This window comes from Fundulus heteroclitus, chromosome 7, assembly GCF_011125445.2.
Source record: "Fundulus heteroclitus isolate FHET01 chromosome 7, MU-UCD_Fhet_4.1, whole genome shotgun sequence".
NCBI classification, from domain to species: domain Eukaryota; kingdom Metazoa; phylum Chordata; class Actinopteri; order Cyprinodontiformes; family Fundulidae; genus Fundulus; species Fundulus heteroclitus.
Window position 1 is genome coordinate 13,670,471 of NC_046367.1, and position 17,756 is coordinate 13,688,226.

General features: G+C 38.8%; 1 protein-coding gene across 11 annotated transcripts in view; it reads right to left on the minus strand.

The window, feature by feature from the left end:
• map4k4 (mitogen-activated protein kinase kinase kinase kinase 4) overlaps positions 1-17,756 on the minus strand; it is a 126,819-nt gene that overhangs the window by 37,797 nt on the left and 71,266 nt on the right. For 7 of the 11 annotated variants that reach the window (XM_036138966.1, XM_036138969.1, XM_021319458.2 and 4 more), the window contains exons 5-16: positions 13,989-14,099; positions 13,703-13,793; positions 12,153-12,283; positions 11,875-11,929; positions 11,571-11,649; positions 11,291-11,466; positions 11,089-11,161; positions 10,069-10,279; positions 7,919-8,080; positions 6,201-6,287; positions 3,637-3,981; positions 1,194-1,349 (exon numbers count right to left, since the gene is read on the minus strand). In XM_036138966.1, the coding sequence (XP_035994859.1) occupies positions 1,194-1,349; positions 3,637-3,981; positions 6,201-6,287; positions 7,919-8,080; positions 10,069-10,279; positions 11,089-11,161; positions 11,291-11,466; positions 11,571-11,649; positions 11,875-11,929; positions 12,153-12,283; positions 13,703-13,793; positions 13,989-14,099 (1,677 nt within the window). The remainder of the gene's footprint in view (positions 1-1,193; positions 1,350-3,636; positions 3,982-6,200; positions 6,288-7,918; positions 8,081-10,068; positions 10,280-11,088; positions 11,162-11,290; positions 11,467-11,570; positions 11,650-11,874; positions 11,930-12,152; positions 12,284-13,702; positions 13,794-13,988; positions 14,100-17,756) is intronic. The other 4 variants (XM_036138968.1, XM_021319460.2, XM_012868516.3 and 1 more) reach the window with 1 other exon arrangement.

The window sequence follows — 17,756 nt, forward strand, 5'->3', positions numbered from 1 at the left end:
AACTCCCTTCCTGTAAATGAATAAATCATTAGTTTGAAGATTTAAAGGCTTTTCACAGTACACAGTTCACAGTGCAGTTATTTTGGGGAAGCTGAAACAGAAGTGATGACAGCGAGCCTCAAAATGGAGAATTTCAGCAGGAGCGCATAGTTCCACATGGATCCTTTATCCTTCAAGGACCCTCGAATCCAAATGAAACAACCGAAATGTAGTTAGCTTAAATCACAATCCAGAAAGAATAAATGTGAACAAAAACAGCACCATTAGTCAAAATATTATTGTGATTTTCTTTTTTTTTACAGTGACAGGAAAACATTAAAGTATTTTTGAAATTTCTTGAAAAAGAATAAACTTAAAAAAGGCTAAATAATAAATCTTAAAGGTCAAATATGACATTTTCCATCCAGAAAATCAAATCTAAAACCTAATAGTTGTGTGAAACATGAGTAAATAAACATCAGCATTTTCATCATTTCCAAAGCAGATAAATACAAAACATAGTAAAATAATAATAATAAAAAAATTAAAAAACAACTCTAAAGGTGTTTCTTTTACCTTGCTTTTTACTTTACTTTCATGAGTCTGAGTAGAAAACGTTACCATCCACAGATTTTAGTCACACTAGAGTTGCCGAAAGTCTGGTCTGCCTGTATCATTGAAAAAGCATCCCGCCCCGATTTATAAAGCGGAATAAAATGTTCTTAATTTTTTTTTCTTTTCAGAGACTGTTGCGCTAAAACAATTTCCTTGAATTTTATTCACACACAGCTTCAACCCCGTATTCCCCTTGGGATAATGGCTGTTTTGGTAAAAATGTCTTTTATTATTACATTGCCTTATTATTCATGCAATGTAATAAAATTCATAAATTATTTAACAAGGATCATTTGCAGATCCAAACAAGTTTATATATTGAGAAATAAATATGTTAATTTGAAAAATGTAGAGATTTTATTAATAAACTAACATTTATTACTACATAGACACACAAAAGCACCAAAAATAGGTACCGTTGAGTACCGGTACCGTATCAGTTCAAACGTGAAAGGTGCCCATCCCTATCCACATCACACAAAAAATAACTCTGTGCCATTATGACTGCATGACAAGGTATCAGCAAGCTCCCACAACCGTCCAACACCAGCTGCAAACCAAAGGAGGAATAATCCCTGACAAGGAGAACTTATCGTTACCTGTGGTTCCACAGGCCGGTGCATTGCGGGCGCCTCAGATGCGGCGTTGCCATTAGCGTGTGAAGACTCTGAGCGCGGTGGGACTGGCGGCTGCTGTGGTTTGATCTGAGCTGACTGCGGAGAACCCTGGATGTTCTTCCTGTACCGCTCATCAGCCTGAGGAGGACGCACAGAAGCTTCAGAAACTGCAGTTTGGATCTGTCATTACTTCAAGAGAACAACGAAGGCAGATATCATAAAAAAGCACGGTTGGTTAGTTTATTTCCCCACAGAGAAAAGGGTTATTCACACTAGCAATAGTACAAGCACATCAGAAAACACAGAATTTCTAATAGGTCAGCTGAGTTATTTTCACTGCATAATTCCCACAAGTCAGCTAGGACAAGAGCAACATGACCAGCAAAAGTGGCATGCTATATTTCATAGGAAGAGAGAGGTTAAGACATGTACATTAGGCTCTAAAGTACTGATTCCTAGAAGACATTAAAGAGATAAGTTGTCAATTTAAGAGAGTTATTTTCTATAGTATGAAGTTTATTTGATTTAAGATGATATATTTTCTTCAAATGAACAAACATCATTTGTACCTTAAAATTATACGTTTCAAACACATGTCCTCAACTAAATGAGTGGTTTATTATTTACCAGGTATTCGTATTTCCGCAATTCAGTATTTGGAATCTAAACAATGCCTAAAGATGCCATTCTGTGTAAGTATGAAAATGAAAACATTTCTTTGGTCCCTCTGACCATTAATCCCTGCTGTCTAGAAAGAGTTCCTTGTAGAGAGATCTTGAGGCATATTATTGGAAGATAATCAGAAGGCGTTCAAATTACAGGCCTCCATAAAGAGAGTATGACATTAACAAGCACATCTGCGTCTATAGAAGCTATAAAGCGCCAAGACTATTACTTTAATACAGGGTCACTACAAGGGATTAAATAAAGCAGCCAACGTCTTGGGGATGATTTGGTTTTCTAAACTGCTTGACTGGGTCTTTACTTTCATTATCAAAATAATTTTTCCATTTTCCATTGAGGATCACCCCAGTAAACATTAGGTTTAACAGTAGTCAGCAAGACAGATTAAAGTTAGAACATATATGAATTTTTTCTTGTGTTTGATTGAGGTTTGCATTTACAGATTTGATTTTTTGCCACATTTGTGTCCTTTATTGGGATTGTTGCTAGCAGTAATACAGGCATGGTTGCCTTGTAAGGTCAGTGTCAAATTTGCTCAATAAAAGGTAGAACTTAGGCTACGTTCACACCGCAGGCCTAAATGCTCAATTCCGATCTTTTTTTGTGAAATCGAATATTTTTTGCGTGTCCGTTCACATTTCCAAATATATGCGACTTGTATGTGATCTCCTGTGTGAACTGCATTCATACGCCTTAGTGTCCCACATGCGCAGTAGAGGACGCGATGACGTCATACGTAGCAAAGCGTGCTCAGTGTTTGCAGAAGTAAACATGGATCGTAATGCTGCAGCGTATCTTGCGTTCTTTACGTTATTCTCCAACCGGAGCCAGCACATTACCAACACAATCTTTTAAATAAAATCGAAAAGAAAGAGCCAAATTTTAGTGATGTGAGCAGCTTTACTGATACGGACTTCATTCATAATTTTCGAATGGCAAAGGCAACCTTTATGTGCGTCTGAATGGATCTCTTTAGCGCTCTCACGTAAAAACGCACATCTTCGGCGGCCATATCAGCGAGTAAACGCGTTACCGTGGGGCTGTATGGACTTGCAACAGGTGTTTGTTACCACACAACAGTCAACCTCTTTGGCATAGCCAGGTCCACCGTTAGTGACGTTTGTCGAGTATCAATGACGTACAGGTCGGATAAATGCGACCCGGCTGTACAGACACAGGTCGCATTTGAAAAGATCAGATACGTATCGGATTCAGAACCACATATCCAAGTGGCCTGGGTCGCATTTGAAAAAATCCGATCTGTGTTGTTCAGACTGTCATGAAAAGATCAGATACAGGTCGCATATAGGCAAAAAAAAAAATCTGAATTGGGTCACTTCAGGCTGCAGTGTGAACGTAGCCTTAGAATATATTCCCCGTTTGGATTATTGGTTATTGATAACATGGCCTCTCGTTTTGCTAGGTCACAAATGAGTATTTTTTTAACAGTATATAAAATGAAGAGTCAGCAGATATTCGTAAATATTATGGTAATCTTTTGTTGTAGGTTCAGGTTTAGTGTTACTAACTGTATAAGAGTCTAGTTTCATCATTAGGGTTGTGAGTTGTAGGAAAGAATAACACGTCATAGTCACCAAGCCCATCTACCAAGCATCCACCCATTCAGAAGCAGGAGTCAGCCACAATATCGGAAGACAACAGACCCAAAGCAGTGAGTTCACGCAGGCAAACAAAATGTTTTAATGCAGTCAAATGGAAGGTGTTTAGTTACAAGGTTCACCTCTCTGACCGGCTCAGAGTCAGGTGTGGGGCCCTGTTGGTCAGCCACGGGAAGCTTGGGTTCTGCAGTTTTTTCCAGGCTGGAGCCCGGGCTGGGCCGCGTCTTCTCATTGTTAATGCTCTGTGGTTGTTTCAATGCATCCGGGTCAGGCGTCGGCAGGGGCTTTACCCTGTCCGCTTCGAGGCTCTGTGGAGCTTTGGTGTTTTGTTGCTGGTTTGTTTTACTACTGTCCAGGTTCTGGTTCTGGTTCTGCTGCAGGGACAGCAGATAGGCCTGCTCCTGCTGCAGCTGTCTCTGGAGCTTCTGAGCCTGCCGCTGCTCCTCAAGCTCCCGCCATTTATACTCCTGAGTACAGGGAGGGCGGAGTTGAATAAAAACCAGTTACTGAAAAGAAGCTGGTTTCACCAACTCTTCTGTTTAGTGCGTTTTTTTAATAGAAGACAGTAAAATAACTTTACTTCCTCTGTGACCCCCAAACATTTACCAAGAATTTATGATGATCAGGGTTTATTTACAAGTTTCTCTTTCAAATGCAATGATTGCTCAGCTATAGTTGATTAAATCTTTTAATTTAAAACTGAGCCACTTTTATCCTAACCTGACCCTAGCCATATGGATGTCGCTCCGCCTAGCTTCACTCACATCCATCTGGGACCTCTCCCATAGAGAGTGATTTCTCCAACCAATTTTATTGTCCAGCCAATCAGGACGCAGAGCTGGAGTTTCATAGATGTGACGTAGAGGAGAAGCGACCGTGACGTGAGACTGTTTTGATAGCAATGGCGGCTCGTCGAGGAAGCAAGCGTTAACATTGATGCTGCTATTTCTTCCGTGTTGTCCAATCTACCTAATATTGTTTCATTAAAAGAACATCAGAGAACGCCTCTGAAGGCTTTTGTTGGTGGAAATGATGTTTTCACCCTTCTCCTGACCGGATTTGGCAAGTTTTGTTTTCCGGGGTGCGTCCGCAGCGGACGCACCCCGGAGCGGTTAGCGCGAACCATGTTAGGAGGCCTTTAGTCCTCAACGCGGTCGGCCCGGGATCGACTCCAACCTGAGGCGCTTTGCCGCCTGTCTTCCCCCCTCTTCCTGTCAGCTCACTGTCAATAAAACGCGTGCCACTGGAGCCGCAAACACATAAAAAAAAAATAAAAAAAGTTTTTTTTTTCCTGCGTCGCTCTCACAGCGTCACGGGTTAGCTTTGGTGTGATTGGTTGAAATAGCACGTCGATAAAGATGACAGACAAGTGGCTTATCCAATCATATACAAGGATTTTTTATAAGGCCCAGCCTTCAATAAAGGCAATTCCTATGGAGAGGTCCCAGATGGATGTGAGTGGAGCTAGGCGGAGCAACATACAGCTGGCTAGAGTCAGGTTACTTTCATCCACCATTTTGTGTAAATTTTTATTAACCTAGAAATATTTGACCTATTATAAGAACCTTACTGTTAGGTACCGTATTTTTCAGACTATAAGGCGCACTTAAAAACCTTAAATTTCCTCAAAAATGAATCCAGTACGCCTTATATATGATTACGGTTGTTCTTATTCACAGATTTTATGTGGTACAATGCGCTCAAAAACCTGTTAAAATGTGTAAGTACGACTTTGGTTAGCAAAGAAGTCGCTCCGCTCAATAGATATTCGGAGCATTACGGTAGACTGTGCCACTACCTGATTGTAACGACTGTAATGTCTAAACCAGAAGTGCCTTCATGTACGGCAGCCCGCGCCTACGAGGTAGCAACAATAAACCAAGTAAGTTAATTCAATATAAAAGTTCACTTTACTCTGGCCTTATGTTAGAAACAGGGCAGTGTAGTCCAACTACTCTGTCCTCCGGCAGAGACTGATCGCTCTACCTTTCAGGAGGGGTGGAGTGATATTACACACTTGGGAAGAATATTTAATGCGCCTTATAATGTGGTGCGCCTTATGGTCCATAATATACGGTAGCTTATTTTCATAGAACCTAATGAGTTCATAAACTGACTCCCCAGGAAGTGGGGACCACAGACAATAATGCAGAGGTGGTGATGCTCACATCCTTGCATTACATGAAGATTTCCGGTCACCCCCCCAAGAGGAACAAAATCTTTAAATAAAATACATATACACACACAAAGTAACCCAACATGTTTTCAGAAGACCAGCAAGACTAGAGTCAAGGGAAACCCTCTCTTCCTGTTGGATGACTGGTTTCCTGATGACGACATCTTCATCACTGAGGGCCCTATAAACATCCCAACTTCCCCTGCAAACCCTGAGAAAACTCATAATGTTTTGACCTCAGCATTAAATGGCTCCCCGGGGATCTCTGAAAACCAAAAACTAACTCCAATATCTCCGTTCCATTGGAAGGGAAGGTAGATGGAAACACAAACCATGTCTAATGAAGGACTAGTGCCATCCAAGTTACCAGCGTAATGATATCAAACATTCAGAGACATACAGTTGGACGCAAAGTCAGATGGAGATATGACAATAGAACAAAGAAACCGTTGAGCCAAGGGCAAAAACTGCTTCTGTCGTTATTGTTAGTATGAGATGCCAAAGACTCACCAGAAGCATGGCCTGTTCGTGGAGGAGCTGCTGCTGCAGGATCTCCAGGTGCCTCTGCTCCTCCTCCAACTGGCGCCGGATATACTCCTGCCAATTAAACATATCAATTACAAGCCAGAAAAACATATACAAGAAAAAAAACTTGCATCAATACTGACTGTATTGATGCGAGTAAAATTTGTTAAGAAGCTCTTCACTATATGTCATGGTAAATACTGTTGGATGGTATTTTTTCAATTACATATTCACAAATTTTTAAAACTAAAATGGATGAGATTTCTCTACAAATGAGAGGCCACGTTAACTTAGATTTATCAATCTACTAATTTACGCAATTAGTAAAGACCAGCTATAAAATATTAAAAAGGATCGCTTGCAAATTACTTTTTTTAGTCATTGTTAGGTGAGATGCAGTGTATAAGTGAAAAATAGAGCAACAGCAGCATGTACCAACATTTCTATATGGCCAAAATTAGTCATATTAATTACAAAAGATCACAAGATGTTCATCTTCAGAAAATTTGCAAAAAAAGTATCAATAATTCATGACTGCAAAAGAAAAATTTAACCTTTGTTGGAAACTACAGTTCTTTAAGAAACCAAGCACTGTTAATGAGTAGGTAGTTTGCTATAAAAGGCTGGGAGCAAGTCATTGTTTTGCAAATCCTGAGTAAAGGCATGAAAGTCCCAAGTTGAGTCAGTCAAAACGGCCAGCAAATTGAAAAGATAATGTGCAAAATGATCCATAAGAAAGAAAATAACCAGATTTCTATACAAAATAAAAAATATTTTCATGACAACAAATTATTTATACAACTGTATAAACATACATTTTGTGATCAAGTTGACTTTATAAGACATGATTACGGGTCCGTGATCTGCAAGCTTGGAGGCGCTGACTTTGTTTCTCGTTGATTCTTGTAGCATGGAGACCTGCCTCACACACGCAGTGATGAGACCTTCATAATTTTTAAGGAAACAAAACACTGCCATTGTGACTTTAAGGAAGACATGGTGGTTGCCCTCTAACTTAGAATATTTTGTACTGAGTCCTTCACCCAACAAGTTACCCACATATTTATGGCACCTCTGGCATCCCATACTAATGTCGATCTAGCCACATTGCTTCTGAATTCAAAATCTTAATGATGGTGCCTAAACATTGATAGGGTCAGGCTGTGAGCAGCTTTTATTTTCTTTTTCCAACTTTAAGCAGACCTCCTTGCTGGATCACAGGGCCTCTCTAAAACCGCCAGTCGTCATTGTAGAATGCAGAGGAAAAGCGGGCAAACAACAGAAAGATTAAAAAGGGGGGAATTGGGGAACAGTGGAGGTTGGATTGTGCACCTAGCATGGCTTTATCGCTGCGAGCCTGCCGCTTTTCCCTCGTAACTCACTTTCTGTTGGGAGTCAGATATACGGTCCTTTCAAGTGAAAGGTTTCAGGTCCAAGTGAAGTCTTGAAAATCTTAGATTTTATTAAATGATTAAGTCAAGTCTAAAGTTATTAAATTTGGGAGCTCTAGCAAAAGTTAACAAGTCAGTGTACCTTGGACCTGTTGGAGAGAGATTCTCCCTCAATTCTCCTTTTCCATATAAATCTTTTTTTAAAAAAAACTGGCAATTATAAGCCAATACGTATAGTTTTAGCTTAATATTTCTTCATTTGTATCTAAATAACGACAAACTTATTGAAACTTTCCTCTTTTGTTTTATTACCTGCTCTCGGTCGGCCCTCCTCTTCTCCTCCTCAGCCCTCCTGCGCTCCTCCTCCTCTTTGCGACGGCGCTCCATCTCCTCGATGCGCCTCTTCTCCTCCTGCTCCCGTCGGCGCTGCTCGCGCTCCTGCTGCCTCCTCATCTCGCGCTCGCGTCGCTGTTGCTGTAGGTGAACATAAGCGGCGAGTTACACCAGGGTTACACCAGGGATCTCCTGCTGGTTGGTGTTTAGGCAGACAATTTCTTCCTGCAGGATGTTACAATGGTTTACACACCCTGCCTTTAAAAGAAAGCTTTGTTAAAAGAGAGGAGTTATTTAATGTATATCAAATAAATAAGAATGCTTAGGTTTTTAGAGGGGAATAAAAAGGCCAATTAAAAGCTCATCGAGTACTTTTCTTGGGCCCACAGAAAACAAACAGGGTTAGTGAAGTGTGTAAATGTCAGTATTTGTACTTAATTGATTTATTGTTAACACACAATTGCACAAGGACATTCAAAGTGCTCTTAGCGGATACTTTGTAGTCACACCATTAAAAATGACTAAGCAAGTTTCATTGTATGCAGTTTCTACGCCTCAGTGGAGACTAATGCAAATGTTGGATAGTAACTAAGATGAGGTAAATGTAAGCAAGAAGTTGCGCTGTCTCATACTCCTGCATTTAAAACAAACTTCATGGTCCATCTATAAGCTCTATCATTAACAGAGACTTAAACCTCTGTTGGGAAACAGTCATCGACACTTCAGGATCGTCGCTCATTTTAAATGCTACTTCCTTTCATGATTCAAGTTTGTTAAGTCTTCTTTTAGGGCTAAATTGTGTTTATTTTTTTCCCTTTTGTACCAAAAAGATTTCATCGATCTATTGTCTTCCACTCTGCAGTCACCGTTAATTTTTCTCTGCTCAAAAGGGGGGAAAACCAGACAGGCTGATGTCGACTGGCCAAAAAAGGGCCCGTGTTCAAACAGATGAAATGTGATTACAATCATTTATTTCTTCTCTGAGGACACTTTTTTTTTCAAAATCTATTTCATCCAAAAAATGTAACGCCTAGTCATACGGCAAGAATGTTGAGGAAACAAGAAAGTAGTTGTAAAAGTGTGTCACCAAAATGCAGATATTCCACTCTGCTTATATATTCTTTCTATTATTACATATTATATAGCAATTAGCTTGAATGCAGTCTTTAAGTTTTCCCTCATAGCCATTAGGTAACTAATCAGCTACAAGTTACATTTGTTTTCTGCCTCACACAAAATGTATATTCACAAGCTAACAGTGTATACAATGTCTTGCAAAAGTATTCACACACCTAGAACATCTACATTTTGTCATATTGCAACCACAAACCTGAATGTATTTTATTGGGATTTGACTTAGCACACTAACACAAAGTAGGGCAGAGCTGTAAACAGGGGTGAAATATTCTGTCGCGTTCAAACTCCAGACATCTCTACAGAAAGGACTCTGATATTTCAGTAAATACATACTGTGTGTAATAAATGTCGCTCTTTGCGCAAATGTCAAACCTAATTTGCTATAATTTTTTTATCTTAATGTACAAATAAATAAATGCACAAAACACAAATTAGACAAATTATTTGTTTAAATAAGTGGTTGGGGAACATCTCAGTTGAGCAAACTAGTAAGTGTGCTCTCTAGTGGTGATTTATATTTATTTTAAACTTTTCATGCAGCTTTAATCAAAACGCTCTGTCACATTGTTGTTCCTTGTGAAAATCCAAGTTAATTGTGACATATTTTAGTAGCTTGTATGCTTTGGAAAAAGAGTTTTGAAAATTAGCAAAACAAAGAACAAGAAAGCACCTGCAGAGGTTCCACTGTGACCTCTTAGTTAATCGTGAGAACGCTGAGGCGGCAGAATCCATCCTCAGTCCAGCAAGTTTTAAAGACTGACCTAAAACCCCTCGTTGGTTTCATTTGAAACTTGTTTTGTTGCTTTTGAGTAAAATCCTTTCCCGTGCCGTGGAAAATTGTAAGATTTCAGAAGGAAAATCAAGGTGTTTTGAACAATGTTGGCTAAGTTGGGAGGAAGAGCGCATTTGATCAGGGAAGGTATCGGTTTGTTTAAAGCAGAATATATAAACACACTACATGGAGCACACCTCCTCTCTATTTGTTTGCTCACCTCCTCCAGCCGCCTGCGCTGCTCCTTCTGCTGCTCGATTCGTTTCTGCCTCTCAGCCAGCAGCTGGCGCTTGTACTCCTCCTGCTCGCGGAGCTGCTGCTCCTGGAGGAGCTGCTGGCGGCGCAGGGCCTCAGAGCGCTCCTTGTTCTCCTGCTGCAGCCGGATGAAGTCGCGCCGCAAAGTCGACTCGCCCGGCACGTTGACTATGGAGCTATATAACCACAGGAATAATGAGCGAGAATATAAGAAATAAGTAAAACGTGTGGAAAAAAGATGTCACTTTAATGAAACCCACAGTCTGTGTTCCCTTATGACTTTAGGAGAAGATGTATGATGTTAAGCTTTAAACGTTTGTCACAGTTTAGTTTACCCAAACATTTCAGAATGCTGTAAATCATTGAGGCTACACCTATAGATTGATCCATACACTTTTGCCATTTAACATATTGGTGCTATATCAACCACTAAAATAAAGAAAAATATATCTACTTTTTCTGGAGAGGAGTTCTGCTGTGTATAAATGTTTTAAAAGTCATTTTGACCTATTAAAGAACAGGAGAAACTTAAATCATTAAAACACATTGAACTCTTTGAACGTTAACTACTCGCTTCCTCTGTATTTATAGGCGGGAACCGTCAGGGCCCTCTAACCCGCTCTGGAGCTTAATAAAGTTGAATAAATAAACATAATTTTGTTATTTGCTGGATGCAGTTGTTTGATTAAATGTGACCACATAACGTAGATACTTCTCACATCAAACATGGTGGAGAAGACAATGTTCTTTTCCATTTGAATATTTGGCTCTGATTCTAATATTTTTTTTTATTTTGTATTTTTCAAAAATGATTTTCCCTTACTTTGATCTTTTTCACATCCATTTATCAAATAGCTCACAGCACTCACACAGCATTTTCATACTTTTTTTTATCTCAAGGTGGTAGTTAATTTAAACATAGAAAAGCATGAATCTACTTTTTTTTTTCACTTTTCAAACCCTACTAAATTAAATGTCTGCTAACCTGGGCTCTCCTTCTTGTTCAGAAGCTTCTTCCTCCTCTTCTTCACTGCCACTGTATTCATACTCCGTCTCATCTGTGAATCAAGGAAAACCAAATTAACAAATGTTAAAAATTTGATCTCAAATCTGCAAACTATAAAAAATGTATCCGTCTCTGTCAGTCGTCCTGCACTAAGCCCATATTGCTGCTTTCACAAACTAACCTTTCTCGCCCCTCTTCTTCTTGGTTCTGTCAATGTGGTCCTTGAGCTGGATGCGGACCTGCCTCTCGTTGGGCTGGTCCCGGATGAAGGGGTGCTTCAGGAGTTGCTCGGTGGGGGGGCGCTGAGTGTAGTTCTTCACCAGGCAGCCTTCGATGAAGCTGAAGAACTTCTTGGACCTGTTGTTGGGGTCAAAGGTCATGTTTGGAACCGAGCTGTGTTCACACAGTCACCGAGGAGTCTGATTGTTTATTTAGGAGAAAGATTAAACAAGTTAGCGCACCATTTTTTGGACTTCAGTCGAGGAGGAGGGTTTCTGGGAATGAGGAAGAGGGCTCTCATTGGATGCATGTCACACAAAGCTGCAACAAAAAGCAGAAGAAACCAAAGATACCATAAATCTGATCATTTAAACATTTTCGAAATATAACCTGCAGACCATCAGAAGCGGACTAGAAACATTATGGCTTGCTTAACAAATGCATTATGTTTTTACTATATATATATATATATATATATATATATATATATATATATATATATATATATATATATAAAGAGAACTAAAATAGCCAATGTGTACTCACGGGGAGCTCCCTCGGCCATCTCTATGGCTGTGATTCCACAGGACCACAGGTCACTCTGGAGGACAGGAAACAGGGTTGGTGAAACAGGTCGAGCTCAGACACAAGTCTAGGCATGTTTACATGTCATTTCATATCCCGAATTACAGGCATTTTACATTTTTAAGCCTCCCTAAATAACTTTTTTTTTTATCTGGAGAATAATTAAAGATGTGGTCAAAAAGGATAATGAAATTTAATGCAAACTTTTAGATCTTCTGTTCGATCTGCAGTCTCCTTACCCTGTAATCATAGGTAGCATCAGGGTTTTCATCACAAGCGATAACCTCCGGAGCCATCCAGTAGGGCGTCCCAATGAAGGTGTTCCTTCGGCCCACTGTCCTGTCCAGCTGAGCACTCACACCAAAATCCACTGTGGATAAAGGAAAAACAGTTGAAATCCATCACGGGCAGGTCTAATGCTTTGTACTCAACACTGTGTGTGTTATCCACAAATATATTTATATAAGTGTGTTCTTAAGTGGTGTTTTTTTTTTTTTTTAAGAACTTTGATCTAACAATGGTATTTTTGAAAAGATCAGAATCAGAAATGCTTAGATGGCCTTGAACTGAGAGCTACTCTCAGTTCAAGGCCATCTTTTGAAAAATACCATTCCTCTTGTGTAAATAAATGGAGCTCTAGTTGGGAGGCATCTATAGCGGTAAACTGCGAACACCGTCCTCAGAGTGCTTCGAAAATTAAAGAGGTATTCTTAATGGGAATATTTTCTGTCAATATTTCAGGCTAATTTACCTTTCTGACAGCTAAAATGGGAAAATATGTGTATGAAAACAGATTTATGAGGGAGCTCCAACTGGATTAAAATACATTTTCTGAAAGCAAAGGGAACAGAGGAGAAATAAACAGATGGAAAAAAAGCAGACAAAGACCATGCTGAAAATGTTAGATGATGACATAATCAGTATGGTAATTACTACATGAAGTCATGCTCCATGTTTTTCTATTGCTTCATTTCATTTAAAAAATTTGAATAAACAAGAATATTTACATTTCATTAATAGTTTTCAGTGTTTAGTTGCTAAATTATAAATATGAATGAATGATTTCAGCCTTAATGTGGGTGAACTAAACAACATAGTTGTTCTAAAGTTGAATATACAATACACTAGTGTAGCAATAACTGTTTCTTGCCTATTTCTGTAAAACAAGTATTGACCGAAGAGTTTTGAAGCTGTCTAATCTAGGGTTAAAAAAATGTCAAACGCTGCCAGAGAACCTGAGGAACCCTGTTATGAAAGTTCAAACTATTTTAAAAGAAGGCCGAAATGCTTTACAGTCACTGAAATGTCAGTTCTTAGTTAAATAATTATGTATTATGGTTTCCCCTAGTTGTAACTGCTGCTAAACTTCAGTGTTGAGCCCTGGGTGTAGAAGTCAAGATGCTGCTCTTCTACAAATCTCCATCCTGCCCTTTTAAACTAAATCCCAAAGTGTTTCATTGTGGCTGCAGTGGAAACACGTGGCTTACACTTGGTGTCACAGGACAGCAATCAGTTGAGTTCACATAGAGGGCCCTGATCATAAACCCTTAATCTAATTGTAAACAATTAAACAAATAAGATAAGATGGAATGATGGAAGATTCCCACCGATTTCAAAATAGCGAAGTAGGAATTTTATTAGATTCAATATTTTGCCTTAGATGGCTGCACTACGTGTGGGGAAAAAAAAAGTCTAACGTTCATGAAACAGAAAGCATTTGGTTTAGTCACAGGACCTGGTAAGATGCGGTGCACGTTATCCTTCTCAGCTTGAAGGTAAAGGCTCTTACCCAGCTTGACTTCAGCGTTTTCAGTCAGCAGCACGTTTTGTCCCTTGATGTCACGGTGGATCACGTGGTGAGCGTGTAAGTGAGCTAATCCCTGCACAGACACAGAATTTAAATGACAAAACATAAGCATATCTTTAAAAAAAAAACATTACAAAATCTGTGACTATTGTAAATGTAGTTTAAAACCAAAAGGATTATTTATGTTGTTACATTATGTGTATGTGGCTATGTGAAATCTCATAGCCAGAGCTTAAGAACAATGCAGAAAAGAGTGTTGGTAACGCACCCTGAGGATCTCTCTGGAGATGTAGGCGATCCAGTCCTCCTTCAGTGTGTTGCCCTTGGTGTTTTTCACCAGATCCGTGATTGAGCCGGCACCACAGAACTCCATGACAAGCTGAAGGGAAGAAGATACGTTCAGAAGTAAGATTATCTCCCAAACAGACTACTTTTTTTTAAATATAATTTATAGACGCATGTCATAAACTGAGACATCAGCTTATCCTTTGCCTTTAACTCCTATAAACCAATAGTAACAGCATAAATACAAACACTTTCTGAGGATCTTTTAACAACTGGTTGTCAGAGAAGTGAAAGGCTAATGGAAACATCATTTCCAACCCATTTACATTGTGCAGTGACTGATACAGGAGGCAGTGGGGATTTAAAAAAAAATCCATGATGAGAAGAGAAAACTAAGTAGCTGTAGTAAAAGGAGCAAGCACTTGATAAAGACATTGTTGAGGTAGTGGCTCCTTTAACTAAAGTCCTTTACTTATGTTTGACCTTTGGTGCCATTTAATATTCTTCTGTTATCAGACTATAATTTAGTGTTTTATTAGTAACCGAAGGGTTTTAAAGAGCCAGCAGACTAATTGTGATGGTTGTTTTCCATAGCTGTGGTGCATCAAGGTATTGGCTATTGATCAAAGTTGAACAAAATTAGTTGGAAATTCAATAAACCCATCTTCTTTATTATAAATTAAAAAAAAACAGAGCAGACAACAGCGCTCCTTAAGAAAAAGCTAAAAATATGCAAGATGTTTTGAGTTATTTCACAATTGTGTGTTTGATACATAATCCTATATACTTTTCAGTCATAGTTTTGATGTCTACTGATGTAATGTAGACTCATGACAATTAGGAAAAGCCATTGAGTGACAGAGTTGAGTCCAAACTTTTAACTAGTAGTGAATCAAGAAATGTGAGAAAGAGCAAGACTTTCAGGAGGTAACAGGAAGACATAATGACGTACAGCAAAGTTGCTTTCTTTTATCCTTTTAAACTTTCAAACTTTGTGTCTCATTAAAACTGATGGATTTTAAAAAGTTTCCAGCCTATATTAGATCTAAGAGTTCAACAGATTTCTATATTCATCAAGGAATACACAAGGAGACCACTGTTTTAGACATGCTAGCCATGCTAACAGTGCAAATCACCAGTATAAGATCCAAAGGAGGCAAAAATGTGAACTCCATAATAATTTTTGTCTTTGTTTTGAAGTATTATTGAAATTCTGTAATAATTGCTTTCACCTGATAACTGCTTTCACCTGATGTTGTCTCTGCTCTTAATCTCAGTTGAAGAAAATCTGTATCAGATGGCCAAAGGTTTGCTAAATTCTGATTGGTGCATTTCTACTAACAGAAGAACATGCATGAAAGTGGGAAGAACTAATTTACCATCTAAAACCATAAAGCTATAACACTTAAAAGATTATTCTATTGTTATTCTGACTCAGCACCTTCTATTTCATCAGAACCTTAGAGTTTAAACCCGTCATGAAGTTGTATACTTGTAGAGCTGTTTTCAACTATAAACTGCAGTTCTAAAGTATTCCAGAAAGAGTGATGAATAACAACATTTGTTATCTGGAGCCTCCAGTTACAAATTCTAGCGCAGCTCCTTTAATTGTCTCCTTTGTAAAATCTGAAAGTCAGTGTGTCAGACATTATGTAATCCCAGCAGCTAATTTTCCGGGTCATTTACGGGAGTAGTTTGTCCTGGTGGGGGTTGCTGCTGCATTCTCTTTTTCTGTTGACCAGAGTGCCTCTTTGCGCCCTTAACACTGGGAATACTTTCAGATGCATTGTTATTCAGTATACTCTCTGCTTTGTTTTTCACCTCCTGTGCTTTAGACAGATGCTCCCCTGCAGCCTTCACACAAATCACATTTCAAGCTGCGAGAGAAGCAAATCCTGCAAAAATATTCTATTTGTCTAGAACGTCTCAGGCATTCATGTTTCCAATCAGCTCATACAGATAAATGGAAAAAAATAGGAAGATTTATTTTTTTGTGTAAAATATGATTTCTCAATGACTCATCCGCTGCTTTCATTTGTTTTGTACTGTTTTAGTAACTCCTATATCTAAACAAGCCCTTACATTTTTGCAGATGAACCTGGCATTATAAATTACTTAAAAGCTTGCGGTGCTTTCTGCATCTACACGTTGATCTGATGATGCACACTTTGCTTTACGAGCACGCTAAGTGCTCCACTTAGGGGAGGAGTTGTGTTAAGAGATGGTCAGCTAGGAACACAATCATCATAAAACTCACATGTACTCGGGCCTTTATGTCTCATTCGGACATACAGAGGTTAAAAAAGCAGCTGTAAAAACAGGCCCTGCTGTGAAGTGAAGGAAATACTTCTCACAAGGATCCTAAAACAAAGTAACTCTCTCTACGTAATTGGTTTCCCTTATTGGTATTCATACTTGAAGGGCAATGTGTGTTCTTATAGTCAAAAAACATCTGCAATATCAACCTCACATCAGACCTAAGAGTTTAGCTGCTGCCACTATGTTTCCTGTCTTTCCATGTATGCATACATATTTAAAAACAGGATTCGTGTTTCTAAATCTAAAAAAAAAAATAAAAATCAAAGAGGACTTTGCCAAACATTAAGCCCTGTCACATCTTTGATGTCTGTGTACGGCTTTTTAATGGGCTCCCAGTTGGAATAGTGCATGTGTATAGGGATGAAAAGTGAGGAATATGTGGATGTTGTTGCACCAGGATCGAGTATGTTTCTTATGATTTGATCTGTGGTGTTTCTGCATTTGGGGCAAATGGGACCTGGCCACACCAGATGTCTGTGTTCACAATAATCTGCGGGCCAGGATCGTTCTTTATAGAGTAATATTATATAAAAAAAGACAGATTCCCTTACCAACGAAATTCATTTATAAACATGTGTGTCTACATATCCAAGTCTGCCAGAAAAATGACAAGCTCAGTAGGCTAAATCCTCTTTAGGTGCCTTGATATTGAGGCCGGCCCCCCCTCCCAACGTTTGTTTAAATAACGAACATCTGAAATCGCAGTGCGCATACCCAATACACTCTTAGTGGACAGCAGTGGGGCACAAATCCTCTGGCCCCAAGCTTAGATCGTCCAATCAAAATACTGGAATTGCACGTTATGTTTTTACGTTCTGCTGGAAAGTGTGCGACAATCTAGTGTTGGTTGTCCTTGCTAGCTTGTGGAAGAATTGATGTGAATCTTTTCTGTTCAGTAAATTAACATTATTATTGAGCCTGTATTTGTAATTTTGTGTATAAAAATGTAATTATATTTAGCTTATATAAAATGGCATTTCTAGTGTGATGGTTTATGCTAATGTATCCGTTATATTTAAAATTGATCAAAGTCAGGTTGTATTAATCACAGAAAAATGCTAATAGGTGTTGAGTTTATGTGTCCCACTTAACTTATGCAAGAGTGTTATTTTTATGTTTGTCTTTATAGTTCAGGATCAACTGTCTGGAAATTTAAAAATGTATTGCATATTAGTGCACCCAGTTGGTCAGTTAATTCTTAGCCTAATTAGTGTTTGGAGTACTTTAGCTGTTATTAGACACAGTAATTTGCAACCTGAGATTCAAGCATTGAGCATTCTGAAGTGAGTGAGTCTTTTTCTGCACAGAATGAAATAACATCACGTAACGATTGGGTCATTGCTCTGACATCTATAAGTCACAGTTGCGTTGATCGTATAGCAGTGGAAGATACATGTGATACACCTGATACATACATGAGACCTGTGATGCA